The 26,480-nt window shown below is 43.9% G+C and overlaps 1 protein-coding gene across 3 annotated transcripts in view; it reads right to left on the reverse strand.

Moving 5' to 3' along the window:
• Positions 1 to 26,480, reverse strand: part of dennd4c (DENN/MADD domain containing 4C) — a 42,308-nt gene that overhangs the window by 2,124 nt on the left and 13,704 nt on the right. Inside the window, exons 2-33 of one of the 3 annotated variants that reach the window (XM_017414432.3) lie at positions 24,670 to 24,980; positions 19,501 to 19,753; positions 19,345 to 19,414; positions 18,220 to 18,389; positions 17,880 to 18,121; positions 17,732 to 17,798; positions 15,938 to 15,996; positions 14,809 to 14,953; positions 13,055 to 13,230; positions 12,841 to 12,941; positions 11,790 to 12,014; positions 11,369 to 11,514; positions 11,135 to 11,173; positions 10,642 to 10,772; positions 10,417 to 10,549; positions 9,166 to 9,372; positions 8,953 to 9,081; positions 8,706 to 8,853; positions 8,493 to 8,591; positions 7,357 to 7,473; positions 7,153 to 7,284; positions 5,984 to 7,059; positions 4,678 to 4,870; positions 3,955 to 4,052; positions 3,051 to 3,226; positions 2,778 to 2,939; positions 2,407 to 2,605; positions 2,205 to 2,315; positions 1,986 to 2,123; positions 1,214 to 1,331; positions 552 to 708; positions 397 to 461 (exon numbers count right to left, since the gene is read on the reverse strand). In XM_017414432.3, the coding sequence (XP_017269921.1) occupies positions 397 to 461; positions 552 to 708; positions 1,214 to 1,331; positions 1,986 to 2,123; positions 2,205 to 2,315; positions 2,407 to 2,605; positions 2,778 to 2,939; positions 3,051 to 3,226; positions 3,955 to 4,052; positions 4,678 to 4,870; positions 5,984 to 7,059; positions 7,153 to 7,284; positions 7,357 to 7,473; positions 8,493 to 8,591; positions 8,706 to 8,853; positions 8,953 to 9,081; positions 9,166 to 9,372; positions 10,417 to 10,549; positions 10,642 to 10,772; positions 11,135 to 11,173; positions 11,369 to 11,514; positions 11,790 to 12,014; positions 12,841 to 12,941; positions 13,055 to 13,230; positions 14,809 to 14,953; positions 15,938 to 15,996; positions 17,732 to 17,798; positions 17,880 to 18,121; positions 18,220 to 18,389; positions 19,345 to 19,414; positions 19,501 to 19,753; positions 24,670 to 24,968 (5,581 nt within the window). In that variant the 5' untranslated portion in view covers positions 24,969 to 24,980. Of the gene's footprint in view, positions 1 to 396; positions 462 to 551; positions 709 to 1,213; positions 1,332 to 1,985; positions 2,124 to 2,204; positions 2,316 to 2,406; positions 2,606 to 2,777; positions 2,940 to 3,050; positions 3,227 to 3,954; positions 4,053 to 4,677; positions 4,871 to 5,983; positions 7,060 to 7,152; positions 7,288 to 7,356; positions 7,474 to 8,492; positions 8,592 to 8,705; positions 8,854 to 8,952; positions 9,082 to 9,165; positions 9,373 to 10,416; positions 10,550 to 10,641; positions 10,773 to 11,134; positions 11,174 to 11,368; positions 11,515 to 11,789; positions 12,015 to 12,840; positions 12,942 to 13,054; positions 13,231 to 14,808; positions 14,954 to 15,937; positions 15,997 to 17,731; positions 17,799 to 17,879; positions 18,122 to 18,219; positions 18,390 to 19,344; positions 19,415 to 19,500; positions 19,754 to 24,669; positions 24,981 to 26,480 lie in introns of all 3 variants that reach the window. The other 2 variants (XM_017414431.3, XM_017414433.3) reach the window with 2 other exon arrangements.

Genomic DNA, 26,480 nt, shown 5'->3' on the forward strand with positions numbered 1-26,480 from the left:
CGCATACTTGTGAAATGTCGTCATCTGGACTCCAAGGACTGCTCCTGTTCAAAGCACGCATCAAGGCAAGTACGCTCCAGATGCCTGGATGTGTATACGCTAACGACGATGCATCAGGAGGTGACTTGTCTAAAGGGGGTCCTTAAAGCTGTTTTTACTGATATTTTATCATAAAATGCGGTTTTAAATCTCTTTAGGAGAGAATACAGATCTCAGAACTTTCGACACGCTGATTTTGTCAAGAGTAAATAAAACTACAACTACATGGTTTTCAAATCGTGTTTTGAAAGGTTTGGTTTAAAACCGTAAAACCGTGATATTTTCTTGATGAAGGTTATCATACCCTTAAAATGTCATCGCAGCTCAGGCCCAATAATGAAGATGTTGGTCACTCACCTACGTCAATGTTCTCCCGTCCCAGGGCCACCAATGACAGAAACAGGATTTCTCTGTAAATGCTCCTGAGAAAACACAAAACGTCTTTCACTGAGACTCAGCCGACAGACGACTTGGCAGAAAACATTCAGTCCGCACGGCGGAACAGGGCTGACCTCTGCCGCTTGACGCCGGCCGGGCGCCGCCTGATCTCTCGGGTCAGCAACATGATGGGGCCGAAGACGTCGTTGGTCTGGATGTTACGCACGACTGTGTTGAGGAGGCTTCGGATCTCCTGGTGGTCCGTCGGCGCCAGGGTCCCCTTCTTCTCCCCTGGAAAAGAAAAAGACTCGCATGCATCGTCACTTCTTATCCGGCGTTAAACGGGGCTCAGCTCTGATCTCTTTTCTATCCGCTAAAGACAACAATTAAAAAAAAAAAAAGGGTAACAAGCTTTTCCCTTTAGCCCTAGTGTTTGTATAAATTAGCTGGTAGGATCTGTCTTTTTAAACAAACCATGCTAAGTTAGAAAAGTTTAGCTGCTCTTGGATAATAAATAGGGATGTAACGGTACGTGTATTTGTACCATCACAGTACAGATGTCTTGGACATTTATGTTTTTGGAACCTAAGCTACTGTACAGCCAACTGGATGAAGAACAGATAGAACAATATAACTTTATTTTTTAATTTTATAGTGAAGTCATTGGTTATCAAGTCCCACTTGCTGCCTTACACCCTGAAATGTTGCCCGTTGGCGCCCTCTAGTGGCGGCTGTTAATTTTCTATAAAATGTGTCATAAGATTCATTGTGAAGCTCTGCTCTTCACGTGACTCACAGAAGGTCCTCCAGAGGATATAAAGAGGTTCTCTGGGTTCCTGGTGGAGGTTGACGTTGTCCCACAGGAGCTGTATGTACACCTGTTTGCTGTCCTGAGACAGAGACGTCAGGGGAAGCTGGGAAAACAAACAAAAAAAAAAACGCCAATCAGTGTTGATGTTTACAGAAACATCAACACTGATCTGGCATTTTCTGGTAGAAGTTGAGATTTTAACTGGTTCCAAGTGATTCAAACTGAAATTTGTTGAAGGAGAAGAAGAGTTGGTAATGTTAAGAGCAGCGGTCTCCAATCCTGGTCCTCGAGGGCCACCATCCTGCATGTTTTACTTGTTTCTCTGCTCCAACACACCTGATTCAGTGGTTAAATCACCTCTTCATGTTCTGCAGAAGCCTGTTAATCACCCATTGATTCAAATTAGGTGTGTTAGAGCAGAGAAACAAGAAAAACACGCAAGATAGTGGCCCTGAGGACCAGGATTGGAGACGACTGGTAAAGAGGATAATTTGGTTATTTTTAAAGTGATGTTCTGTCAAATAGTTAAATAGATGGTAACTTATCAGCTGCGACATCAATCATGGAGCAGAGGGCAGAAGTCTTCGACTAGGCTAGGCTAACGGCTAGCCAAAATGTGCCATTTTTTTCAGGCTTATAAAACAACTTTTTCTTAAAAACGACGACATGCCAGTGTGACACTGAGCAGAAAAACAACAGCGTGAACGCCGACTCAGCTCTCGCGCAAACGGCAAAAAAGAGACGAGGCTATTCAAACCTGTACTCCGTTGTTGCAGTGTTCTGAGGCAAGAATGAGACCCGGCAGGTCAGTGGGGAAGTCCAGGCGGCAGAAGTACCACACCAGGTTCCAGAAGATGATAGGATGCTGGCTGAGGAACTTGTGAGTGTAGATGACCTGGACAGGCGGAGCCCGAACGTTAGAGGATCTTGTATCAATTTAAAACTCATAAAGCAGATCGTAATTCATATTTTTTACCTGATCTCCCTCGTTCTCTAACAGGGTCTCCAGCTCCTTTCGTAGAACCAAGGGGCTCAGGTACGGTACAGACACGGGCTTGGGGTTTGGACGTTTCTGCCCAATGCCATCCTGACAAACACAAAACTCCACCGATTAATTCCAGATACAAACACAACCATTTTAGTGGCGTTCCTCGTGTAAACGGGTAATGAGCACGGACCGACGCCTCCTGCAGGCTGCAGGGCAGGCTGGTGGTGGAGACCCCGTGTCCGGGTCTCTGGGAGTAGTCCAGGCTCTGAAGCGGACCTCCAACGCTGTTGCTGCGCGTGAGCGACGTCCCGCTGCATTTCTGCTGCTTGCCTGCCGCCTGGCGCTCCAGCAGACCCAGCGGGTCAGACTGGACCGGCTCTGGAATCAGACTGGGAACACAACAAGCAAAGCAGAGTCAGGAGAGGGTTTCTGCAGGACGGGGATGTGTAATGATACTGTTTCTGCCCATGTTTGTTTGTCAGCAAAATATCCCAGGAACCACTGAATGGAGTTTAATGAAACTTTCAGTAGTATCCAATTAAATATGGCTGCCGCAGCTACCTCTTGAGCGTTCCAGGCCGACTGTCTGGAGTCTCTTTCGGCTCCTCCTCAGTAAAGGTGATGAGATCCGGTGTTTTAATTTCAGCTGAGCTGCTGCTGGCTGTGGGCTGAGTACTGCCGCTGTGTAAACTGTCTCCTGAGGCACTGGGATTCATATAAAAACTGAGAGGAGGGGAAAAACAAATCAATCCCAGAGCAGCTGCAGGTTTTTACCATTTATTTGAACCTAAAACCACCAAAAGTGGTGCTGTTATATTATTATTCGAGCCGTACTCGGGCATGGAGCGCAGGTCGTGGAACTCGATGTGCAGCAAAGGCAGGAAGGCCGTGAGACAGAACGGACAGTTGGTGTTGAGGTTGGAGTCGTCCGCCGTCCAGCCCACCATGATCTCCTCGTCGTAAACCAGAGCTTCACAGGAGCGGCACTGCGAGCAACTGGACATCAGCACCTATGGGTGTGGAAAACAACTGTTCAACCACTAATAAGAATAATAATTTTACATTTATAGGCACCTTTCAAAAACACCCAAGGTCACCTTACAAAACAGTATAAAATCAAAATACAATGGCAAAAACAAAACATACGTAAATAAATAAATAAATTAAAAAAAACAGAAAATGACACAGCTTTGTTATCTAATGTAATTGGAGAAGATATCGCTCACAATACATTGACTGTCCTGTTTAGGGTGTGGCCCACTCTTCTTACCTTTTCTTCTGCTAAAAAGGACTTAACAGCGTTCATAACTCTGCTGGCCAGGAGGCTAATAGCGCTAAATTGGAAATCTGGAGCTCCACCTACATATACAAGCTGGATTAGAAAGGTCTTATTTTCTTAAACTGGACAGGAAAAATAAATAAATCAGGCCGACTTTGGCTGTATCATTTGAAAATGTCAAGATTAATTAAGGTGTTTTTTTTTGTTGTTTTTTTGCCAATGAGGTCCTCCTCACTAATAATAACCAGGGCTCCGGAGGTAACTGAAAGAGGCTGAAGCTTGAAGGATTTAACTGAACCGACTGCAGCCAGAGTTATGATTTAAACCGGTCTAAGGTAACAGTAGTGGTGGCTAATCTGTCCGTGAGAATGTTATATGAAATGGTGTTAAAGGCCACGCTCAAACGTTTTCACAGAATGATTAAACAGCTGTAAAAATGAGGGTTTGTGTGTGACCAACCTCAAGTGCACAGTTCTGGTAGATGCTGGAGGAAGAGGCGTGATGTGAGGAGCTTTGCTCCGAGTCTGGACCCTTGCCAGAACGTCCTGAAGTTGGGTCTGCAGCCACAAACAAAACATTATATCAGTGTTTCAGGACAGTCATTAACTGATATATTAAGCCAGTTTTTTGTATATTTCCTTGTTTTGCAGTTGTTTTATACATGACACACTATTGGCCAAACAATAATTAAGTCAACTTCTATTGTAGACCTCAGAGTAAATGTTTATTTCCTGCAACCAAATGGAGAAAACAACAATGTTTATGATTGGTATAGCCTGTGCCTGTGTGTGTTCAGCTGTATGTACCATTAGCAAAACATCTCATGAACCAAAACTCTCAGAAATTAATTAGCAGAGGCACGACTAACCCTACTTAAGATGGCTGCCACAGCTAAGCAACCTTAGCAAACAACACAGGTGAGAACTCGGCCAGTTTTACAGATACTGTGCTAAGAACTGGTGTGATGGTCCCTAACACATACTCCAAATGTTGACAGATCGCACAAAATCTCACAATACTGCACAAGATCACACATAACGTATTTTACGAGGTTTAACTCTGTTCCCACTCAGCATAAGATGATCTTAGTTTAAAACTGGTATAAAAGAGGTGGGCAATTCCTTCGAGGAACTCTAGATCTTCGACTGACATCCGTTTTGTCATCTTGTATTCGATGCTTACGCGTCTGTTGGGTTCCTCGGCCGGTGTCGCTGCTGCCGCTGCTGCTGCCCAGGCTGGTGCAGCTCTGGTTCAGACCATTAGAAACCAAACCGGGGGTGACCTTTCTCTCAGGACTCTCATCCAAGTCGTGGGCGGACAGCAGGTGTTCGTTCAGCTGCGCTGGGAAACCTCGACCGACCTGAGGCTGTTCGTCCTGTTGGGATAAGATGAGATAAAACTACATAAAACTGCCTTAAAAAAATGGACGCTAAAGTCTTTTAAGTTCCAGACATGTACAGCCCCAATTCCAAAAATGTTGGGATGTTGGGTAAAATGTAAATAAAAACAGAATACAATGGCTTGCAAACCTCAAAGGAAAAAAAAAGATGCAGTATGCAGTTTGGCATTGTCTTGCTGAAATATGCAAGGCCTTCCCTGAAAAAGGTTTGTGTCTGGATGGGTACATATGTTGTTTTAAAACCTGTATAAACTTTATTGCATTGATGGTGCCGTTCCAGATGTGTGAACTGCCTATTCCAGACACTAATGCACCCCCATACCATCAGAGAGGCAGGCTGAAAACAGGCCGGGTGGTTCCTGTCCTCTTTCGTACAGAGGACGTGACGTTCATGGGTTCTAAAAAGAATTTCAAATCTTAATTTGTCTGACCACAGAACAGTTTTCCACTTTAAATGAGCTTTGGCCCATAGAAGACATGTTCACGTACGGCTCGTTCTTTGCATGATAGAGCTTTAACCAGCGTTCGTGGATGGCATGGTGAACTGTGTTTAGAGACAATGGGTTGTGGAAGTGTTACCGAGCCGCATGCAGAGATGTCCAGAACAGAATCAGACCCGTTTTTAATGCTCGCCTGAGGGTCTGAAGATCATCTTTCACATACAGAGATTTCTCCAGATTCTAAAAATCTTTTGATGACATTATGAACTGTAGATGATGGGTTAATCTAACTCTTCCAACATTTCTGTTGAGGAACATTATTCTGAAACTTTCTATTCACGGTCCTCTTACGAACTTGTTGCCAGTTAATCTAATTAGATGCAATATCCTCCTTCAATTTTTTCTTATCCGTACCACTTAATTCTAGAGCCATTTGTTGCCGCTGGCCTGTATTTTTATATTTTTTAGATGGGTAGCTCCCATCAAATTCAACATTATCTAAAATGAGTTAAATTGCAAATCAATGAATTCTGTTCGCATTTACATTTTATACAACGTCCCAACTTTTTAAAAAAAATTGTACATTAAATTAGACTAAAACAGGAAGCAGGCGGCATTGTGAGGTAAATGACGCTTTAACGAAACTCACCTCATCATCCGAGTACGAGTAAGCTGACGCCACAGCATCCCACATTTTGCTGGCCACGTTTGCTGCCTGCTTCATGCCCGATTTGAGCACATCGATTTTAGGTCCCGACAACAAGGCGTCCATCTTTATGCCTGAAATGGTGTTGATGACGGAGCCCAGCGACCCCGCCTGGGAGGACTTGACCAACCCTGTCAGCGAGGAGGACCGAGGACCAGGGCTCCCCTTGGTGCTGCCGGGCGTCTTCAACTTTACGGCGAAAGTCTTCGAGCGAGTGACAGTGTTGGGGCTGCGTTTGGGCGTGCCGCCCGGTGAGCCGGTTGGAGTATTAACAGGAGGCACGGGCAAGCTGGACCGCCGCTCCAAAGGTTTTGAGGGCTGAGGGTCGTCGGCGGAGTCTGCCTGGGACTGTTGGAGCTCCATGCTGGAGGACTTGTCGCCCATGGGGCCTCTCAGATTCATGTACATCTCGATCTCCTCGGCCAGGTTACGGGACACGAGCACCGGCACGGAGCGCGGCGGCTCCTGGCTGCTGACAGAAGCAGACTCTTCACTCTCAGACACCAGCAGGGAGAGCGGGTCGGCCCCCACCTCTACATCAGCCCTCTCCAAGGTAGCTACTCGTACTTCAGGTTCCTCGTCGTTCGTTTCGGTTTGCTTCCTCTCGCGCTTCTGCTTCATTTCCTCCTTTTCATCTCCCTTACTTTCTTCCGACACTCCCATGCCTTTCTCCACCGACGGCTTCTTACGAGACGAGCTCGTCTTTTCCTCGGGCTCCTCCTCCAGGTCTTCAAAAAGAGCCTTGGACGTACTTTTTGACGACGGACTCTGAGCTCCGGAGAGCGCCGCGGCCAGAATGCGAGCGTCTGCGCCCATTTGGCTGGCCATGTGGTCCACGCCTTTCTCCAGGAGCATTCCGGCCCGAGTCTCGGCGCTGAAGCTGCAGCTGCGTTCGGAGAAGGCCTTCTGCCGCTGCTGCTGGGTCGGGTTGGCTGCATCGGCAGCTGCCAGCGAGGAATCCTCATCAGGCAGAGACACGCTGTCCTTCTTACTGTGTCTCCTGAACAGTTTGCCTGTGTCTGCAAAATGTATTGAAAAAAACAAAAAAGTTAATCACCAAGTTTGGTTTCCAACCTGATGGGTCACATCTTTTTCCCCCCGTTTGTTCTTACTCGTTTCCCTGCCGCCATCAAAGCTGCTGGTAGACAGTTTGACGATACTGGGGACAGGTGAGGACACATCAACAGGACTGAGGGGCTCTGCCACTGCTAATGCACTGTCCACTGAGCCAGCAATGTCTCCTACTGCTGACAAACAGAAACAATAAATGCACATGACTGGAGGAGAACTTGAGGCTGAGAAGAAGCTTTTCTTACTGTCGTGGTCTGGTTTGTCATTTCTCTGCTCAGCTGGATCCACATCTGCATGCGGAGGCTCAGCCAGAGCCTGATGCAACTCATCCTTGGACCCGTATCCCTGATCCGACTGTCTTCCTGCAGGTGAGGGTTTAACACAAACCAGGATGTTGTCAGAAAAGAGTTTGCCGTTTCGGATACGCTGATGCTGCTAACTGGTTGAGACCTACAACTCAAAGCAACACTTCAGATGTTCTGCAGATGGATTGAGAACAAATAGTATTTTACCTGTTGCAGATAGCCCTTTGAATAACTTCACTTTGGAAAAATAAAAGTTTAATTGCACTGATGAGCTAAAGGCCAGTGAGAGCAAAGCTCAGACTAAAGTAGGTCGCTCCCATTTTATTCTCCAGATGTTTAAAGCGGTTCAAACGCTGTTTAATAAAACATTTCACATTAGATGGTTACTTACACTGAACACTGTGTGGGTCTCGTGTCCATGTAAAACGTGTTACAGGGCAGAAAGGTTATCTGACGTACTGTATGACTCAATAAAATCGTGTTTAGTTTGTTTTTCCCCACACTCAAAATTTTATGGCTGTTCAAGCAAACACAGATATTCACACGCTGCTTGAACAATGGCATAAAATTAGGATGGCATTTTAAGCAGAAAAAAAAATACTCCTAAAATTCATTTTTAATTATTTTAATTTTCTTTGAAAAATGGTGGGTGGAGTGAGGAAAACGTGCTGCTGCTAATATCCTGCTAGCCAGGGATCTTTATATTCCTTCATTTTCACCGGTCTGAGGAACCAACGTGGAGGGAGATGCTCGTATTTTGGCAGGAAAGCTGAGCTCACCCGTGATCATAGTTTCCACTTTATAATCCTTTCAAAATAAACTACGATGGCAGAAACAGACGCTAAGACATTCTGAGTTGCAAGTAATGCAAACGTGATGGTGTAGTAAAGGCTTATAAAACAGTATTTGTATGAAAGTTGGTCAGTCCACTTTAGTCTTTGCCTCGCTCAGACTGTCTCCAAACTGAGGTTGTTCAAAGCGCCATCTACAACAGGTAAGATGTTGTTTCCTCATAAAGTTTCCACAGAATCGTGCTTCCAAAGACCCGAATGATCCCTTTAAGAGAGAAGCAGTACCTGCGTTACAGTGGCTGTCTGCTGTGTCCTCATTATGTTCCTCGCTGTTGACTTCACTTGAGCTGTGAGCACTTCCGTGACTCAGATTGTCGGCACCCTCTGGTGAGGAAGGAGGAAACGGGAAGAGAAACAAGGATTAAAAAACAAAAAAAAGAGGGAAAAAGAACAACACATGAGAAGAGAGCTGTGTGGGAGAAACCATTAGATTTCCACCTGTGGTAGCTGTCGCGGCTCCCTTTTTGGACGACGTGTGGTTCTGAGTTTGCTTGAACTGGGCCACGCCCCGGACGACGTTACGCAGCTTGGTCCACATGAAGAGGCCGCTCCGGTTTCGGCTCGGCCACGGGCTCTCCAAGACAGCCTGGACAGAGCGGATGGAAGGATGAGGGAAGTTTGTTGAAGTGAATACACGGCAGAACGAGAGAGATTTATTTTCTGGAGTTAAAGCGGCAAAGTAAACCTTGTTGTAGTATCCGTATGTGATGGCGTTGGGCTGCACCCCAGCTTTTTTCATCTCAACCAGGACTCGCACGGCCATAACAGGAAGACCCCAGACACCGCAGAGCTGCATCAACACCCGGTAACACACCTGACAGCCAGACAAAGATTTTACACCGTTCTTAGAAGCTGTAAACGCCCTATGAACGGCCATGTTAGCATCTTTTACGGATACCTCATCCAGAACCTCCACTTCGGTGGCCCTCATCTTTAGCAGCATGTTGTAGGCCTGCTGCATGGCAAGGCTCTTGGACTTGGCCAGTCGCACGCCCGCGGGCAGGCAGATGAACCACAGGCTGTAACAATGGCTGAACAGGCAGCGGGCCCACTGCAACGGGTTGGAGTAGAAACGCTTCGCCATCTTGTACGCCAGCTTGATCTCCTGTTGAATCGGTTCCAGAAGCGTTAGGTTTTAAACGGACCGAGACGAAACAAGCTTTAGTGTCGACTGGGGGTGTAACGAGACGCTCGGCTGAGGTTTTCAGAGAAAAAGACGAGATTTTAAGAACGTCTTTAGCAAAACTTCAAAAGCAAAACCTCAAACACTCTTGGCATTTTTAATCAAATACTGAGCTCTCCTCTGTCTGACTTCTCCTGAGTCTCTTCATAAATTCAGGCAGATGCTCTGTAGCTTCGATGAGCTCTGACAGGCGTTTGAGTTGTGGAAACTCGGGACTGACTAAAGCGCACAGAGAAAAAACTTCTTCGCATGTTTTTTTAAATAATTATTTTCATCACAGAGAAAAGTTGCTCAGACTGCTGAACACAGAGCTTACATGGAAGAGAGACTACTTGATAAACTCTTTCACCTCAAACAAAATTAGAAATTTAAATCTAATTTTCCCCAGCTTCAAAGTCGGCAAATCACTGCTTGTCCTATTCCATCCATCCATCCATCCATCCATCCGTCTTCTTTACCCCCTTCTCCTTTCCAGGTTGCGGGGAGTTGGTCTCCGTCTCCAGGCATCACCGTGGGAGAGGCGGGGGACACCTTGGACAGGTTGCAAGTCCATCAAAAGGGGCCACAGAGACAAACGAGGCAAACAACCATTCACGCTCTCACTCACACCTAGAAACAATCTTAGAGTTACCAATGAACCTAAGATTCATGTTTTAGGTCTGTGGGAGAAAACCAGAGAACCTGGAGAACAAGGGACAACATGCATCTCCACCCAGAAAGGCAACCTTCTTGCTGGGAGACAACAGCCCTAACCACTGTTCCATTGTGCCACCGGCCGCTGGTCCCAGTGCTTGACATTTGTATTGAAACTGCTACTACAAAAAAATGATTTAAAGTTGTGAGGGTATTTTTTTTAGTTCTGATTTTCGCCACTTCATATTGCGTCGCGAGACAGTTTTCAACCCAACAGGAAATCGCATGGTGATCTCGTTGCACCCCTGCCATCTGCCGAATGAGTGTGAGGACCTGCTTGGTTCTCTTAGCCAGCAGAGCAGGACTGCTGGACAGGCTGGCCCCGGCCGCTCTGCTGCTCAGTGCTGGACGCAACTCCCTGGGACGGTCAAACAGATTCAGCTGCAGCTTCGGGAAGCCTTTATAGCTGGAAATATTCAAAAACAGGATCATCAGGGAGCCGTACGAGCAAACCAATCTCTTTGAGCGACTGTTTGAAGAAAATTAAAGCTTGCTTACACGTAGCGAGAAGCAGGTTCTGGTCCGTTGTCCGGCGGTGGCTCGGGAGGCATTACGAAGACCGTGTGCTCACTCTTCTGAGACTCGTCCAGCTCCAGCAGTTTGGCGTCTTCAGATGATTCTCCTTCAACCTGAACCGAGGATCACGTCAAAAATGAGTGGAAAAGCAGACAAAGTCCAAAGTGAAGCAGAACAACCTTTAGAACTACCTATCAAAACCACTTTAGAAGTGTAAAAGGAAGTCTGGCTCCTTAGAAGCAAAATATAAAGAAATTTGGGATGACTCAAGACTTTTGCACAGTACAATATTCCTGTTTAGCTTTTATCAATCAGTCAGTAGAAGATGTACGTTTGATTAAAGATAAGATTAAAGCATATAGAAGAAAAACAAGAAATGTCCATGATCCTTACCATATGCATTTATCAAAGAGGAACAAATATATGGTTTCAAACAGGGGAAAAAAAGCTGCAAGATAATCTGATTAAAGATTACCTTGGTACCCTTGTCGGTGATTTTATCAGAGGGAAAAAGCTGCAAGAAGAGGAAAGAGAGCAGAAGCAACATAATGAATCAGAGGAAATTCGGTCTTCCTTAGTCGTTCCCGGCGCTCTATAAAGCGACGTGAAAACAAAAGGCCCGCTCCTGGAAGGAAACGACCAGCGGAAGAGGAAAAAAAAACAAAACAAAACAAAACAACAGAAGCCCCGACGCTGGCCCGCTAATCACCTTCTCCACGCAGTCGTCGAAAAACGCCAAGCCGGTGTCCTTGTCGCTGACGAAGGTGCACTCCTCGATGAAGCGGATAAATATCTGAGTCTTGGTGAGCTGGGAGTAGAACTTCTGATTGGGCCGGTCCCTGCTTTTCAGAAACCCTGTAAGAGGTCAGGGAGACGTTAAATGATTATTCACCCTGACATTTGCTCTTTTGTAACACACAGAATCCGATCCTAATTAGAGAACTTCTATTTATTAAACATTAATTATTAATCAAATAATAAGCAGCTGTTTAGGAAGGCTTGAGAGCCTGGATCCATTTCTCCACCCTACATTGATCAGTGAGAGTAAGTTCGGGAACAAGGACTCAGTTCGGAGCCCGTTTCCCAGCACTGATACATTTTTATCATAGTGGATGAGGTCATTCGTTCACCTTGCAGGTCGTAAAGGGAGTCCGCAGCCGTGGCCTTCTCGGACGGCGCCTGGGTGATGGGTTTGAGGTAGCAGCGGTAGCCCTTCAGGATGGAGGCCATGAAACGGAGGAAGGCTTCTTGGATCTCCATCTCCAGGGCCATCTTCTTCTTGTGCCACGTGAAGTCAGCGTCGATGGGGGCCAGGTCCATTGCCACGTCCTCGTGTGGAGTCTGACGTACCGCCACTGAAACGCCAACCAGACCGTGCTTTTATGCTTTTTCATTCCATTTTGACATGATGTTCTGTGTCAAATCGTTATATATTAACAGTTTATCAGCCAGACTGGAGCTTCCTTTATATCGTTTTTCAGGCTGACACAACAACTCTTGCAAAAACAAAGAACGCTTTATTAGCAAAAATAAAACCTCTACACTTGTGCGACTGTTTGGTTTGTCGTCATCTTTTCGATTGTACATCCATGCTACTCATCATCTTAATTTATGCTATTGGAAAGCAGGAGGATGCCAGACTGTTGTGGCTGTGTATGGTTCTTCCACATGCAACTGAGGACCCTGTCTGTTAATTTTGCCAGTATGTCTTATTTCTTCAGACTTCAATTGTCCAATCATATAAACACCACCAAACATACTTAACTCTGCTGATCAACCCACAAATGCATTTTCCCTACAAATGTTTAAGGCGGCGGCGTCCAAACCCAGTCCTGGAGGAGCCGCTATCCTGCAGGTTTTAGGTGTTTTTCAGCTGCGACACACCTGATTTTGAGTGACTGAGCGATTAACAGGCTTCTGCAGAGCTTGAAGACTTGCTGAAGAGCAGAGAAACATCTAAAACCTGCAGGATAGTGGCCCCTCCAGGACCAGGATTGGACGTCACCAATTTAAAAGAAAAAAACTGATTTTTCCAACGCCACAAGATTTATTGCCAAGGGTTATTTGTTAGAACAAAGAAATAATCAACCGAACACAAATTTCCTCACTTTCTGTGCTTTGTTGTTTGATCTTGTGGTGAGAAGGTAAATGTCTGACAGGGAAGCGAGGTGTCGTTTGTACCTGTGGCCAGCTGGTGGTGCAGGTTGGTCAGAGAGTTAATCAGACTCTTGCAGGGCTTCTTCGGGAGGTTCTTCCAGTTGTTGTGCCTCTTCTCGTCAGACCTGCGACACACAACACCACACGGTTCGTCAGCTGCACAAACAGAGTCTGGACTGGGCTCGCAGTGCTGCGCCGCTCCAAAAGAAATACACGGAGGAAGTGAGGCGCCGCGTACAGGTAGATGGTGTTGGTGTCCAGATCCACACAGACGACGTCGGGCGGGGGGTCGTACAGGTCGAAGTAACGCGAGTCGACACCCACGATGAAGGGGCATGGGGCGTTGAGGACGTCCGCTAAAGACAGCGGGCAAATGGGGATGTACGGACATTGCCACTGGAAGGGGAAGATCATCTGAAGAAAAACAAACAAATAGGAAGGTTTTTAAATTCCAGCCAAAGAATTACATTGTTTTAAGACTTAAGAAATGTGTTTTGAATGATCTGAGTGATGTTTGTGAGCTAATTTTGTCAATAAATCTGGATGATATTTATGCCAGGCTCCAGAACTTGAGCATAAATCTTGTTTGCTGTTAAAGATTTATAGGAACTGGGGGAATTTTGAGGATTGTGACATCTTGTGTGTTCAATGTGACGGCATTCTGTTAAGCTCCTGAATCACGAGAGAAAACCTAAAATTTCAGGGGAAAATGAGTTCAAATCAAGAGATAGAAAAGTGTCAAAACCACTGGGACTTTTATGTTCAACAGTGCTGTTTTTAATTGGTGTAAGATGTATAAATATGAGGTTTATTATTACTAATAACTTAAAATCTTAGGAGAATAAGACTAACTGTCTTCTTGGACTCATACATGGAAACAAGTGATAGTTTATAATACCGCTGGCAAAAACAAACAATGAACAACATTCAGCAGAACGAGATAAAGAGTCATAAATGTAGAAAGCGTGTCTAATATTTAACCTGCTTGTGAAACGCCTGTGCTGCACGAAGCTATTTCCTGCCTACAAACCAAAACAAAAAGATCCTGATGATAATTTTTGATTTCCGAGCTAAAATTAAATACCAGATCCACACTGAATCGTGTCAGGAATAATAGCAATAATAGCAAAAAGAAAAAGACTAACAAAAATACAATTTTGTGAAAAGGAGAAACATGACAAGAAAAAACTGTGGATTGCAAGAATCTAACTGCTGCTCATGAAATCATGGACTTCCTAATCTTAATCATGAATAAGGTAACAAAAGGAAAACAACATTCTACATTTCTAAACCCTCCAACAACACTAATTATATTTGTTGTTTTATGTTAATTTAGTTGATTTCAGAAACTTTGAGTCAAATTTGTTTGCCTAAAACAAGAGCCATTGTTTAGGTTTTTGTTCGAATATGATATGGTTTGCTTAAAAACCAAATTTTCAGTTGATTCCAACAGAAAGTTTCCAAAATTCCACAGCTTTTCCCATGAAAAGTTTCTGGAAAGTTTGCAGAAATTTACTGGAAAATTTCTGCCCGTTCTGAAGTGGCACCAGATGTGTTGGAGCACCATTGTTCCTCTCGCTGACGGCGTTTCCTCCTTCGCAGCCAGGCTGAAACCGACGGCCGAGGCTCAGTAACGTCCCGGAAGATCGTGACAAGGTCATGGAAACAACCTGGAGCTGGCGAGAGCGTCGTGCTCGCGTGGCCTCACCTATGGCATCCTGGCGAGGCCCGAGAGCGTCGAGCCAAGGCAAAGCGTGGCGTGATTGTGTGCTCTGATCGTCATGGCAACATGATGCTGACACACAGCAAGCAGCGAGGATGCAGGAAAGCATCTTGGGAGTACAGAATGAAGCCCTGTATACTTCTTTAGACCTATGCAGGTAACAGAGTCTTGGTAACGGAGCTTGACCTTTATTTTGTTGATTTCCTGTTTTATTGTTGTGCGTTTAACAGAAACTGAAGAGGACGGCCCACGGAAGGGGTTCTACTCACAGCTACTACGGCCTCGGCCACTCCGGTGAGCACGGCGGGTCTGAGCGAGTGCAGCAGGATCTTGTTCTCCAGCAGAACAAAGTGCAGCAGCGTGGCGCAGTTCTCCGAGCCCAGGTTCATCAGCAGAGTGCTGTAGTCGGCCCCGCTGTCGGGGAGGGAGAGAACAGACGAACGGGATCAGGCCAGAGGCAGGGAAAACAAAACAGGAAGGATGGGAACAAGGGAAAAAAATATGAGGATAATAAACTTTGTTAGCTTCTAACTGGGTTTATAAGTTGAGTCAAACGTGCAGAAATGAGATCAAGTATTGCAGACATAAATAAAGCCACATAAGTTTATAAATAAACCAAACTTCATTTTATTTTAATTTTAATTTATTCACCTCCTAGTCAGTTCCTTATTCCACAACATCAACATAAAAAATAACACTTATATTCTACGTTGATGCTAAAGCGATGTCTGTTGTTCTTCTTCTATGGTGTTTACACCACAGAGGACTTGTTGGTATTCTGAAGACGAGAAGTACTTACTTTACGTTTCATTTCGGCAGCCAGTTGTAGCTTTTTATGCTGCTAACTACAAATTTATTATCACTACTTAAGGACAGTTTACCATAATTTAAACGTATAAAAATTGGAGTTTTGAACAGAAATGAAACAAACTGAGCTGCAAAAATATGAAAACCACAATAGTCAAAGAAAAACTTAATAAGGAGATTTAATGCTTATGGATTTATTCTATTAAAGACAAGTGTTTAAAAAAACAAACTAAGATGATTTTACACCAACTACAGAACCGTCTCATCATTGGTACCTGAATTATTTGAGCTGAAAATCATCATTTCGCACCAAATAGAAGTAACTTCCTTTTATTTGTAAAACAAAAACCTTTCTTCACTACTTGTATCGTTTGCATAATGACACCAAATACTTTGGAGATTTGTAGGGATTATAACAGAATATAAAATAAACAAGAACAGACAATTAAATCCTCACAATCATTTAGACAGCACTTATTTTCCAACTAAAAGCTCACAATTGTGACCACACTATCCGATTTACATTTTAAAGCTTAATAAATGTTTAAAAAAAAAAACCTTGTGAAGAATTTGCATCAGAAGCTGAATTACCTGAGAGGTAAGGGAGTACACACAGGCTGGGAGAGGATCAAAGTGTCGTGTGCCGAGAGCTGCATGGAAAACAGTGAGATTAGAAAACTACAATCTTCCACAGGAGTGTAGAAAAATATCAAACATCTGTCGTGCAATGTATTGTGTCTCCTGTATCAAATGAATAAATTATACTTTTAAGTTTTGAATAATGCATTTGGAAACACTAAACAAGTCAAGTTAATAGACCAGGGAAAGAAGGGGGTGGGGGGTGGGGAGGGGTGAAATCACTTTTAGGATTTTAAAGAAGCGTAACCCTTCGTACGACTGCACAATGAGACCAAATGAACGTGCAAATACAGAAAGAGAATATGTAAATTCAACTGAATAATCCAAAATTTGAAAAAGCCTTGCAGAGAAAATGCTACTGAGACAAAAAAAATCCAACTAAAATGTGGAAGTGAGCAAAACAACAAAAAGTTTATTTAGTTTGTAATTAAATATTGGGAAGATTAAAAACAAAAATGGAACAACCTGCTAAAAATAAACAGTGTGGAATAAGACAAGATTAAATGATCTTTTCTCCAAACACGAGGCTCAAGGTGCCATCAGTTTATGGTCCATTAAAGTCCAAACAATCCTCCATGGAAGACGCACACGCCAGGAGGTGATTGGTACAAAGCAGAGTGAAAGATAAGTGGCTCACCTATGCAAAGGAAAATGCAAATTCTGAACTGAAGGGGGGGGGGAGCATTTCAGTTTAAATACATGTTCTGAGTGCAGAGCGGCGTGTCTGCTGAAGTGCTGCAGAGCATTACGGAGACAACTGCAGGAAACACTGCAGCGCCGCAGAGCTTTAGCTGCACGTTTGTGGATGGATTTCTGCAGCAGGTTGGAAGTTTTTGGCGGAGATTAAATGTTGGAAACGCCGACCTGCTGGTAGAAAACCAGGCGAAATGGGAGTTCGGGAGAATCGGACGGTTTGGATTGGGATTCTGTGGAAGCTGAGGTCAACCAGAGTTCATACCTGACTGGACTGACGAGCTAACGGCTAGTCAGAGCGAGGCCTAGATCAAAATGGAGAAGCCGTTTTAGGACAGCTGCTTGTCAGTCCAGTCACAGTTACCTAAAACAGGTTAGATATTAATCCAACAATTGTTTTACAGAACCCTATTTTAATGTTTAAGTATGCTTATGGCAGTCACAGAGCTGATTTAACATGTGTGTGTTAAGTGGAGGTAGGGGGATAAATCTCACCTCTACTTACAAATAATAAAATTCAAATAAAAAAGGTTAAAAAACAAAAGCAAATGGTCTTTTATTCTGTGGTTGAAGACATTTTGCTTTTTTTTTTTAAATTGAGAAAGTCTCGGATAAGAAGCTAAATGTCTAACTAGAAAATAGAAATCCAGTTGCTTTGTTTTTTTAAACCTTTTTTAGGGTTTACCATGTCCTGGATGACTGAGAATCTATACCAGCAACTTGGCTGATTCTGATTTAACAAGCAAACTTAAACGTGGCACAAAGCGCATCTAGTTGGTCCGTAATCCCTACAAAAGGGTAACAGATCAGGGGCAACACGGACATTTTTTTCTTGTGTCAATATGGTGTGACTTTTGTGGGAACAAAGGGTCATAATCTATGACCAATAGTGCCAAAGAAAAGTCCTAAACTCAACAGAGCGGAGTCAGTCTGTGATTATCTGACAAGCCAGGCGACACTGAGACAGACTGCTGCTGATGAACCAGAATACTGTAAGAGTAAAATGCTTGGTCCAGATTTATTATAAAATAACGTTGCATGGAAGCCACTCACCTGGACAAGGATTCTGGGTCTCTGAGGGGAAGGAAATGACACATTATGCATGAAGTGCGAGATGTGCCTGTTGAAAGAAACATCAGCACGTTAGCGTGGCAACTGACGACGTGAAGTCCTTTTACTGTCTTTAAATGTGGATTCCTACTTTTCGATGGGCAGAGGCTGCGGGCCGGAGACCGAGAGCTTGTAGATGAACATTAGGAACTTGCGGAAGGCCTCGAAGAAGGGCCAGCGGGAGAGCAGACAGATGCACTTGTTGGAGTTTACCGACCGGTTGGGGATCATTTTCTTCTCCACTGCGGTGAGCAGACTCAGCTGGATCTTCTGCTTCTCGCTCAGCAGACTGCTGGGATACGGCTCGTAGAACTGTATGGCCGATCCATACACCTGGCACCACAGGTGGACAAGTTACAGATATGATTTTGGAACATTGTTGCTGCATTCTGTTCCCCGCCCCCTTCCCGTTCTCGGTTGCCGTGCCTCACCTTTTCACCAGTACTGATTGTTAAGACGAACGTGGAGAAGACGGGGACGGGGTCGCGGGTGTTTGGCGCCCAGCTCTCGATCTTGGCGCCCATGGGCAAACAGAAAAGAGGGACAGATTCCGACAGAGGAAAAGACTCATAGTCCTCCTCAGGGTAACGAAAGATTAGACCTGCAGAACAAAAGAGAACAAAAGTCATACTCCCACGATGCAACAGCGCCATAAAGCAGAACAGGTTTGACAGGTCGTGGTTTTTTTTTTTGTTTGTTTGTTTTTATTCACACACCTAATCCCTGCAAAACATATAACTACTTTAGCTTTAGGGGGAGAAAAAGAATCAACATTTTGCCTTTGTATTCTGGTTTTATTTGGAGGAAATATTAAGATGGAAGGCACAAACATTCCTGTGCCAGCACACATGCAAACAGAACCTGCAGGCACATAGATTCTGGGCGTGGAAGGAAGCGCAGTTGTCTAAGATGAATAAACAGCTCCTCCACAGGAAAACGGCCGGCCAAAAGAGATAAAGCCGGCCTGCATGGGCGTGTTTGTATATAAACGCCCTGTGTAAGCCAGTAACACAATAAAATGTCTCAAAGGCCGAGCTGCGAGGGAAGCGTTCAGCCAGAGAAAATGTCGCACGACTGTTAGAAAAGAAAAAAAGGTCAGCCGTTATAAAAAAATTAGGGTTACAAGATCACAGATAACCACCACAAAGGGCAGCTCATCTGTGGTTTAAAAACAAACAGTGCAACTCTGTTTCTGAATGAAAAAAGCTGGATTTTTGAGTGCTGGATCAGTCAATCAGTCACTGGTCAAGCATAAAAATCAGCCGATTCAGGCTGACTCGTAGGTGCGTCCCTAATCCAAATCCATTTAGATTAAAACAGGTGCACACTAAAAGTTGCATCCAGTTTAGAAAATAAATAAAGCCATATTTTACTTGAAATGGAGCATGTTTTTCACCACAAGACTGACTTTAGTCGGTCTAATCACAGAAAGTGAGCCCCCATATGTAATTCAACTCAAAAGAAAGGAAGATGGAGCTGGAACTGCTCGGTAGAGACGATCAAATCGCTTTAAAGCTCAAATTTTGAGGCATCAGAGAAATGTCAGTTTTATTTACCTGCTTTGTAACTGAGAGAGTTTGACGCCGACACGGACTTCTTGTAACACAGGAACACGTTGGAGCCCCACTGAAAGATTGATCAAAGGTTTCACTCGTCGTATCTTTCCACAGTTGACGCAGGAGCCGGTTAAAAGGGGAAAACGGCCGACGTACCATGCCACAGTTGAGGTTCTTGTCCACCTTGCAGAAGGTGTGCGGCGGCGTCTCCCCCTTGCTGGTGATGATGACGCAGATGTCCGTCACCGCCAGGGAGTTCTGAGGCTGGACGGGCTGTGCCCGGCGGAACGTGATGAAGATGCGCTGCGAGGTGGCGGAGCTGTTGTTGATGTTGGCGCAGCGGCCGAACGGAGTGGCGTGGATGACCTCGCAGCCTTGGATCAGACGCTCCTTGCCCTCGTACAGGACTCTGCGACCGAACAGAGGACATATTTAGAGCGGTGATTGGTGCGGTGGGGCTTAAAGACGGAATTAAGGACGAAGGAGAACAACAGAAAGAAACGGCATTTATAAAACGTCAGATTAATGAGAAAGTTTGTTTCATTACCCTCTTTAAAGTCACAAATCTACATACACTAAGGTTATAATGCCTCTAAACAATAGAAGAAAGCCCAGATGATGGTGTCATGGCTTTGGAAGCTTTTGATTGGTTAGCTGACAACATTTGAGGTAATTGGAGGAACACCAGTGGATGCATTTTAAGGTGCGCCTCAAACACACTGCTTCTTTGTGTGAAATCCGTGGAAACCAAAAGAAATCAGGCCAGACATCAGTGTCGACCTCCACAACTCTGGTTCATCCGTGGGTCCAATTTCCAGATGCTTTAAGATGCCACGTTCATGTGTTCAAACAATTTAATGGAAGTATAAAACACCAGGGGAGTGTTCTGGGTCCTGTGTTCCTGAGAGGAGTGTGTTGTGGTGCGAAATGTGTGTATCAACCCCGAAACAAAAGCAAAAGCTCTTGAGAAGATGCTGGTTTAAAATAGCAAGAGAGTGTCTTTATCAACGAAACAAGTCATGTACCAATATAGGCTGAAAGGCCACTCAGCAAGGAATTACTCAAAATTACTCTGAAAGTAGGATTACTGTTTGCAAATGCTCCTGGGGACAAAGGCCATAATTTCAGGAGACATATTCTATGGTTTGATGAAACTAAAATATCATCAACGATGATCGTTTAGAGGAAAAACGGGGATGTTCGTAAGCCTGAGAACACCATCCCAGCCGTGAAGTTCGGGGGTGGTAGCATCATGTTGTGGGGGCGTCTCGCTGCGGCTGGGATTGGTGCACTTCACAAAATAGATGGTATCATGAGGAAACAACATTATGCTGAAATACTGAAGCAACATCTCAAGACCTCAGCCAGGAAAGTTGAAGCTTGGACTCAAATGTGTCTTCGAAATGGACAACGGCCCTCAGCTTTCTGACAAATTAGTTGCAAAATGTCTTAAAGGACAACAAAGTCAGTGTTTTGGAGAGGCCATCACAAAGCCCTGATCTCAATCCAAAAGAAAATTTTGTGGGCAGAGAGACAAACGGGACAACATTCCTGCGAACTATTGTGAGAAACTTTGATCCAAATCTCACAGTTTAAAGGCAACGCTACCAAATACTAAGAAAATGGAAGTAAACTTGCAACTTTGAAGAAAGAAATCAATTCTCTCATTTGGTTTCAACTGTAGATAATTCTAGAACTGACATAAAAAAAAAAACTGTTAAAGGCCTTTGTTGAGGTGGCCATTTCATGATTTCTGCTAATAGCTGCTAATTTACGTCTTCAGGGTGTGAGAAAAAGTGTTTCAACAGCTTAGTTTTCCATATTGTCACCAAAACTGGCAAAAAACAGCACTTCAGGTAAAACATAAGAAAACATTTAAGACGTCATGGGCAAAGAAACCTGACACGAACTAAAATAAGCACTGCGTTGGTGCAACATAAAGCAAATTAACAGAGTACTTGGGACAAGATGCCATTTTCCAGAGAAGAAGAAGAAAGAAACTGAACCGCTGCTCTTTGCTGGGGATGTTTTTTGGGATCTGCAAGGGGAAATCAGTGTGTGGTCAGCATCACAGACTTTTATTTAAAGCTTTGGTTTCCTGTCTGTAAAGGATGATTCAGACCATTTTACCAGCTGACTCACAACAAAACCAACACTAGAAACATCGCTGCCTTGATATTCTGCGCTCTGCCTGTCTTACCGCTCTTGTTCTGGAATATCAAACACCTAAAAGATGCAACCCAGAAAGCAATCAGTGTCCCACTGTGCTGGATCTTTTTTTGCATGACTGCCTCTATGGCAGCACGCTTCGTGTCCTCCCTTTCCATTTGGACAATGCAGTGTGGGGAGGCCAAAAGAGTTTACGCTGCTCAAACTAAGACTAAAACTTCTTTTTTTTTTGAAATCTTGGACAAGCATGAGGGCAGCCTTGGCAGATATAATAGTCCCGAAACACTTCATTCATTCTGAAAAGAGCATGGGACGAACCTAAAGAGGCCAGAGAGATCAGCTGCCAACAAATTCTCATTCAGGCAACAAAAACCCGGAGTCCTAATGGGCAACGGTGAAACGAGATGCTCCACAGCCCCGGGCTGGGAATGCTTCAGTGAGACCAGAGGGAGCGAACGGATGAATAAATGTTTCAAGCTTGGAAACCACCAATTTCTTCTGATCTAGCTTAACCAATCAAACTGAATGCATCCATTTATAGTCTTGCAGTACTTTTGTAGAAACAGTAATCCTGTCGTTTCGTTTAACGCCGGACCACATGGTTCTGAATTTCAAATTTTGGGTCTCTGAGCATCGGTTTTGTTTGCAGGAATAGTCAGAGAGGCTGCAGTAGGTGGTAGACTTTATCATCCTGCCTCATTAGCTGCATCACTGATTAAGTTCCTCCTCGGAAAAAAAAACAAAAAACAAATGAAGATTTTCCACCCTGCGTATTTATTTGCAGGCTGAACATGGTTGCACCGTCTTGAAAAGGAAACAACATTCCAATCTTTGTGTTGTCCCCCCTGCAGCAGTAGCAGCAGCGTAACTGAAGGAACAAATATCAGCCTTTTCCTCTCATGCCAGAGTTTTAGACTAAGATCTTCTTATGATGAGAAATGACGGGAGTTCTAACCCTTTTGGTCAAACCTCATAAATGATGTTAAGACGTGTTAGCTCGGAGTATGTGTTGAGGATGAGTCTCAGCTTCTACCACACCAAATTTTAGCTCAACAGCCTGATAGCTGTCTACGTTTTAGTCACTTATGTAGTTCCAGAGGTCAGTTGGCTGTGGCAGCCATCTTGAATTGGTTTGACAGTTTTAAACGCACATCCAAAAGCGTCATTATAATCCATCCAGCGGTTTATGAGATATTTTGCTAAATGCACAAAGACAGACCTTTTGTCTTTGGCGACAGGTGACAAAAGTGAATCTGATAAATAAATCGGAGTCGAAAACAGTCTGATCCGATCGACGTTCCTAGTCACAGATCCCAACTCTGCAGAGTGAAGGAGAATCTGAGTGATTTAGCCTCGTGTTGTTTCTTCCAACTGGAAACTCCAGTTTAGTTGGTGAGAGAAACAAACACGATTTACACAAAGAACTTCGGTGTGCGGAGAACTTAAACGCCTCAGGTTGCTGCACCGTCATCCTGAATGAGACACAGCTGCGTGCCATTTCACTCATTTATTCAGGTCAGGTCAGTACACAAAGTACAATCTTTGAATAAAACAAAGAACACTTGGACGATTATTTCAGCATGAATAAAACACAAAATTCTCTTTTAAAAAAGTAAAATGACATAAAAAAAATAAAATAAGACAGACTGACGGAGAGAAATGAGGGTGTGGTTGGATGTGACAAGCCCATAATGAAAATTAATATCAAGCATATCTGAAAAACTGAGCTGTCATGCCTTAAAACTTAATTTTACAATGAGCTGAACTTGACAAGCCAATTCTGCATTTCCTGGTTAATTTGTCCTAAATAGGTTAGGAGTTATCAGCATGAGGTTGCAATGATTGTAACTGCAGCTCTCTGGAGATCTCATCTGCAGATGAGTACTTGACCATTTTCGGAGAAATCTTTTTTTAGTTCAGCCTCTAAACTCTGATTTATGGATCAACCCAGGAATTAGAAAAGGCTCCTAAACCTAAGGGGGGGGGGTCCAGAGTTGAGTCAGCACAGACAAATTAGCAAAGATAAAAAAGACATTTTAAATTGAATATTTTGTGACTTTGTTCCCAGCAGACATGTCACAAAGACAATCTGTTCCTGTTTCTTAAGATGGATCTTTAAAAAAAATAAATAAATAACACAGATTCACAAATACACTAGTATTTTAGCACATGACTTACAGATATTGTTCACCTGCTGTAGATAGTTTAAGGCCTGGATTAACGTTGTTTTTCCTTCTTCTTGTCTACTTTAGGATTAGGCATTTTTAAGCAAAAACAGTACTGAATTTGATTTCTCTTCAAATATTCAACCTTCATTTCACCGCTCCAATAATGGATCATCGTGGGCGGGGGTGCACGTATTCTGGCAGTAAAACTGAGCTCAGCCGTGACTGAAGTTTCCACTTTTTAATCCTTCCAAAATAAACTACAATAGCAGAAACAGAAGCTGAGATGCTTACAGTTTTTTTCTCCCTTGCCCGGAGGGAGGATGGGCAGTAAGTGTTGCATTGAAAAGAAGCACCCAGACTGGAAAAGCACCAAAAGGAAACAAACTTGCCGTGTCAGTACCAGGCGCCGGTGCAAAACAAACAAACAACAGGAAGTAGTGACGATCACCTTAAGTCTTTTAATGAGCTGAAATTGCCCCATTTAACTTTGAACACGCAAAAACCACGGCCTAGCCAGAGTCTTTCATCAGTTTTTGCTGCACACGTGGCACAACGACTGAACAAAAAAAAATGACGGAAAAAGGAACTAAAACACAAAAAGAAAAACTTTAGAAAGGTACTCACTCATATTTTTCTCATACGTCTTTAAATAAAAAAACTGTCTGCCAACTACCACAGGTTCTTATTGGGATGGAGAACTCTGACAACTCTGATGGACTGGTACGTATTTATGCTCAAATGTGTTAAATAAAGTATGCAATTAAAAAGCTACTGTAGAGCAGACTGAAATGGTAAACAAACTGCACCATTTGATTAAGTTCAAGATCACCGATATGTTTGATTTTATAGTTTATTGTACCTTTAAAAGATTCAGACCACTTTAGGAGATCAGAAGAAAGTCTGAAGACTCTAGGGGCGGTTTAAAACTTCTCCACAGTACTGTGCATTAGGTTTTGCCGATCGTAATCAATGAATCAATTAGTCTTACCCGACGTCGATGAGCGGAGGTTTCCCCCGGCCCCGTTTGTAGCACAGGAAGAGCTCGGGGCTCTTCAGGCTGCCATGGTTCAGGTTGGCCGGCTGGCCACTGTAAGTGCTGTCGATGCAGGTGTAGCCCTCGGGGACGGTTTCGCCCGCTGACCTGTTAATGACTGCCAGGTCAATGATGGGGGCTTTGGGTCCGCTGGACTTGGTCTCGGACAGGTCCTGCTCCAGCGGCGTGGACTTGTCTGTCAGGCCGGCCACCACGAAGTAGTCGGTCACGCGGTGACCCTTGTCCTCAATCATGGCTGGGCGTACCTGAGGTTTAGGAAAATCAAAAAGGAGGTTTAGCAATGCTTGGTTTGACCAATAAAATACAGCCAATGTTTATCGCCTGCCAATGGAAGGCAAAGTCAGACGACAATGGTTTTGCCCGTGTCTGTACGCCAGGGGTGGGCAATCCTGGTCCTCAAGGGCCACTATCCTGCAGGTTTTACTTGTTTCCCTGCTCCAAGGCACCTGATTCAGTGGTTAATTTACCACTTCCTGTTCTGCAGAAGCCTGTTAATCACCTGTTGATTCAGATCAGGTGTGTTGGAGCAGAGAAACAAGTAAAACATGCAGGATGGTGGCCCTCGAGGACCAGGATTACCCACACCTGCTGTACGTGTTCTTATGTCTGTCTGTTAGCAAAGTATCTCAGATTACTGGACGAACTTTGATGCCCATTAACTTTTAAAGTCAAGACGATTCAAGTGGGCTGCCATAGCCGACCTAACTTAGAATATACAAAAATGGCTTTAATTTAGTTAGTTTTACATGTATTGACCTAATATTTGGTGTGGATGTAGCTGAGAGTCATTCACAAAACATAGCATGAGATCGCATGAAAAATTATTTTCAAGGTTTGACCCAAACAGCTCCAACTCCATCATTTCTCATTACAGAACGACGTTAGTCTAAAATTTTGGCATTAAAGGCAGCAGGTGATACGATATCCTTCAAGAAGCACAAGACCTTTAAATTTAATCAGAAATTATTAACAGTGCTGAACATGTAAAACACAAACAGCAAGGAGTTCAGATTTCACTTCGAAACGGTTGGATGAACGCAGAATGCTAACTAATGCTCCGGCCGAGGCAATAAAAAGGATCCTTTAAGGCTCTCCAGCACCACAACGCAGCAAGCAAACTGTGGAAACACAAGTGGTGACGAAGGGACTTGGATGTCCTGACATCCACAACACTCTTGTCATTGTACATCACGGGCGCCGCTCCTAGCAGGATGACAGTTAAAGCTTTGGTGGCAGCGGAGTCGCCGAGCCGGGAGGAATGCTCAGAAATGCCACCGATAGCGTAAATCAAACAGACGCTCGAGACTATAAAGCAGCTGAGATATAGCCTCAGATGTGTCTGGAATAATTAAAAATATAAAACGGAAGGAGCTCGCTTTAATGATAAGAGCAGCTGCAATCTGTCTTTAGCCATTAAAAACATAATATTTCAACTAACATCAAATATACACACTGGTAGCTGACACAAAAACTTGATATTTCCTTCACAATTTCTCTACAAAACATGCTTCCACTTAAGATGTCGTTAACCAGAACTGCTTGGTTACAACTAGTAAGGAGCCACATAAACTGAACCCATATTTTAAAACTGCAACAGATCATTTGTGCTCTACAAACAAGGATTTTTAAAATAAAATAAAAAGTGTTTGACTGACAAGAGAACACAACAAATAGTCATCTGAGAAGAAATGGTGACTTTAAAATCACTCTCACATGTTTTAGAGCTGTCCCTTTATGAAGACATT

This window comes from Kryptolebias marmoratus, linkage group LG7, assembly GCF_001649575.2.
Source record: "Kryptolebias marmoratus isolate JLee-2015 linkage group LG7, ASM164957v2, whole genome shotgun sequence".
NCBI lineage: Eukaryota > Metazoa > Chordata > Actinopteri > Cyprinodontiformes > Rivulidae > Kryptolebias > Kryptolebias marmoratus.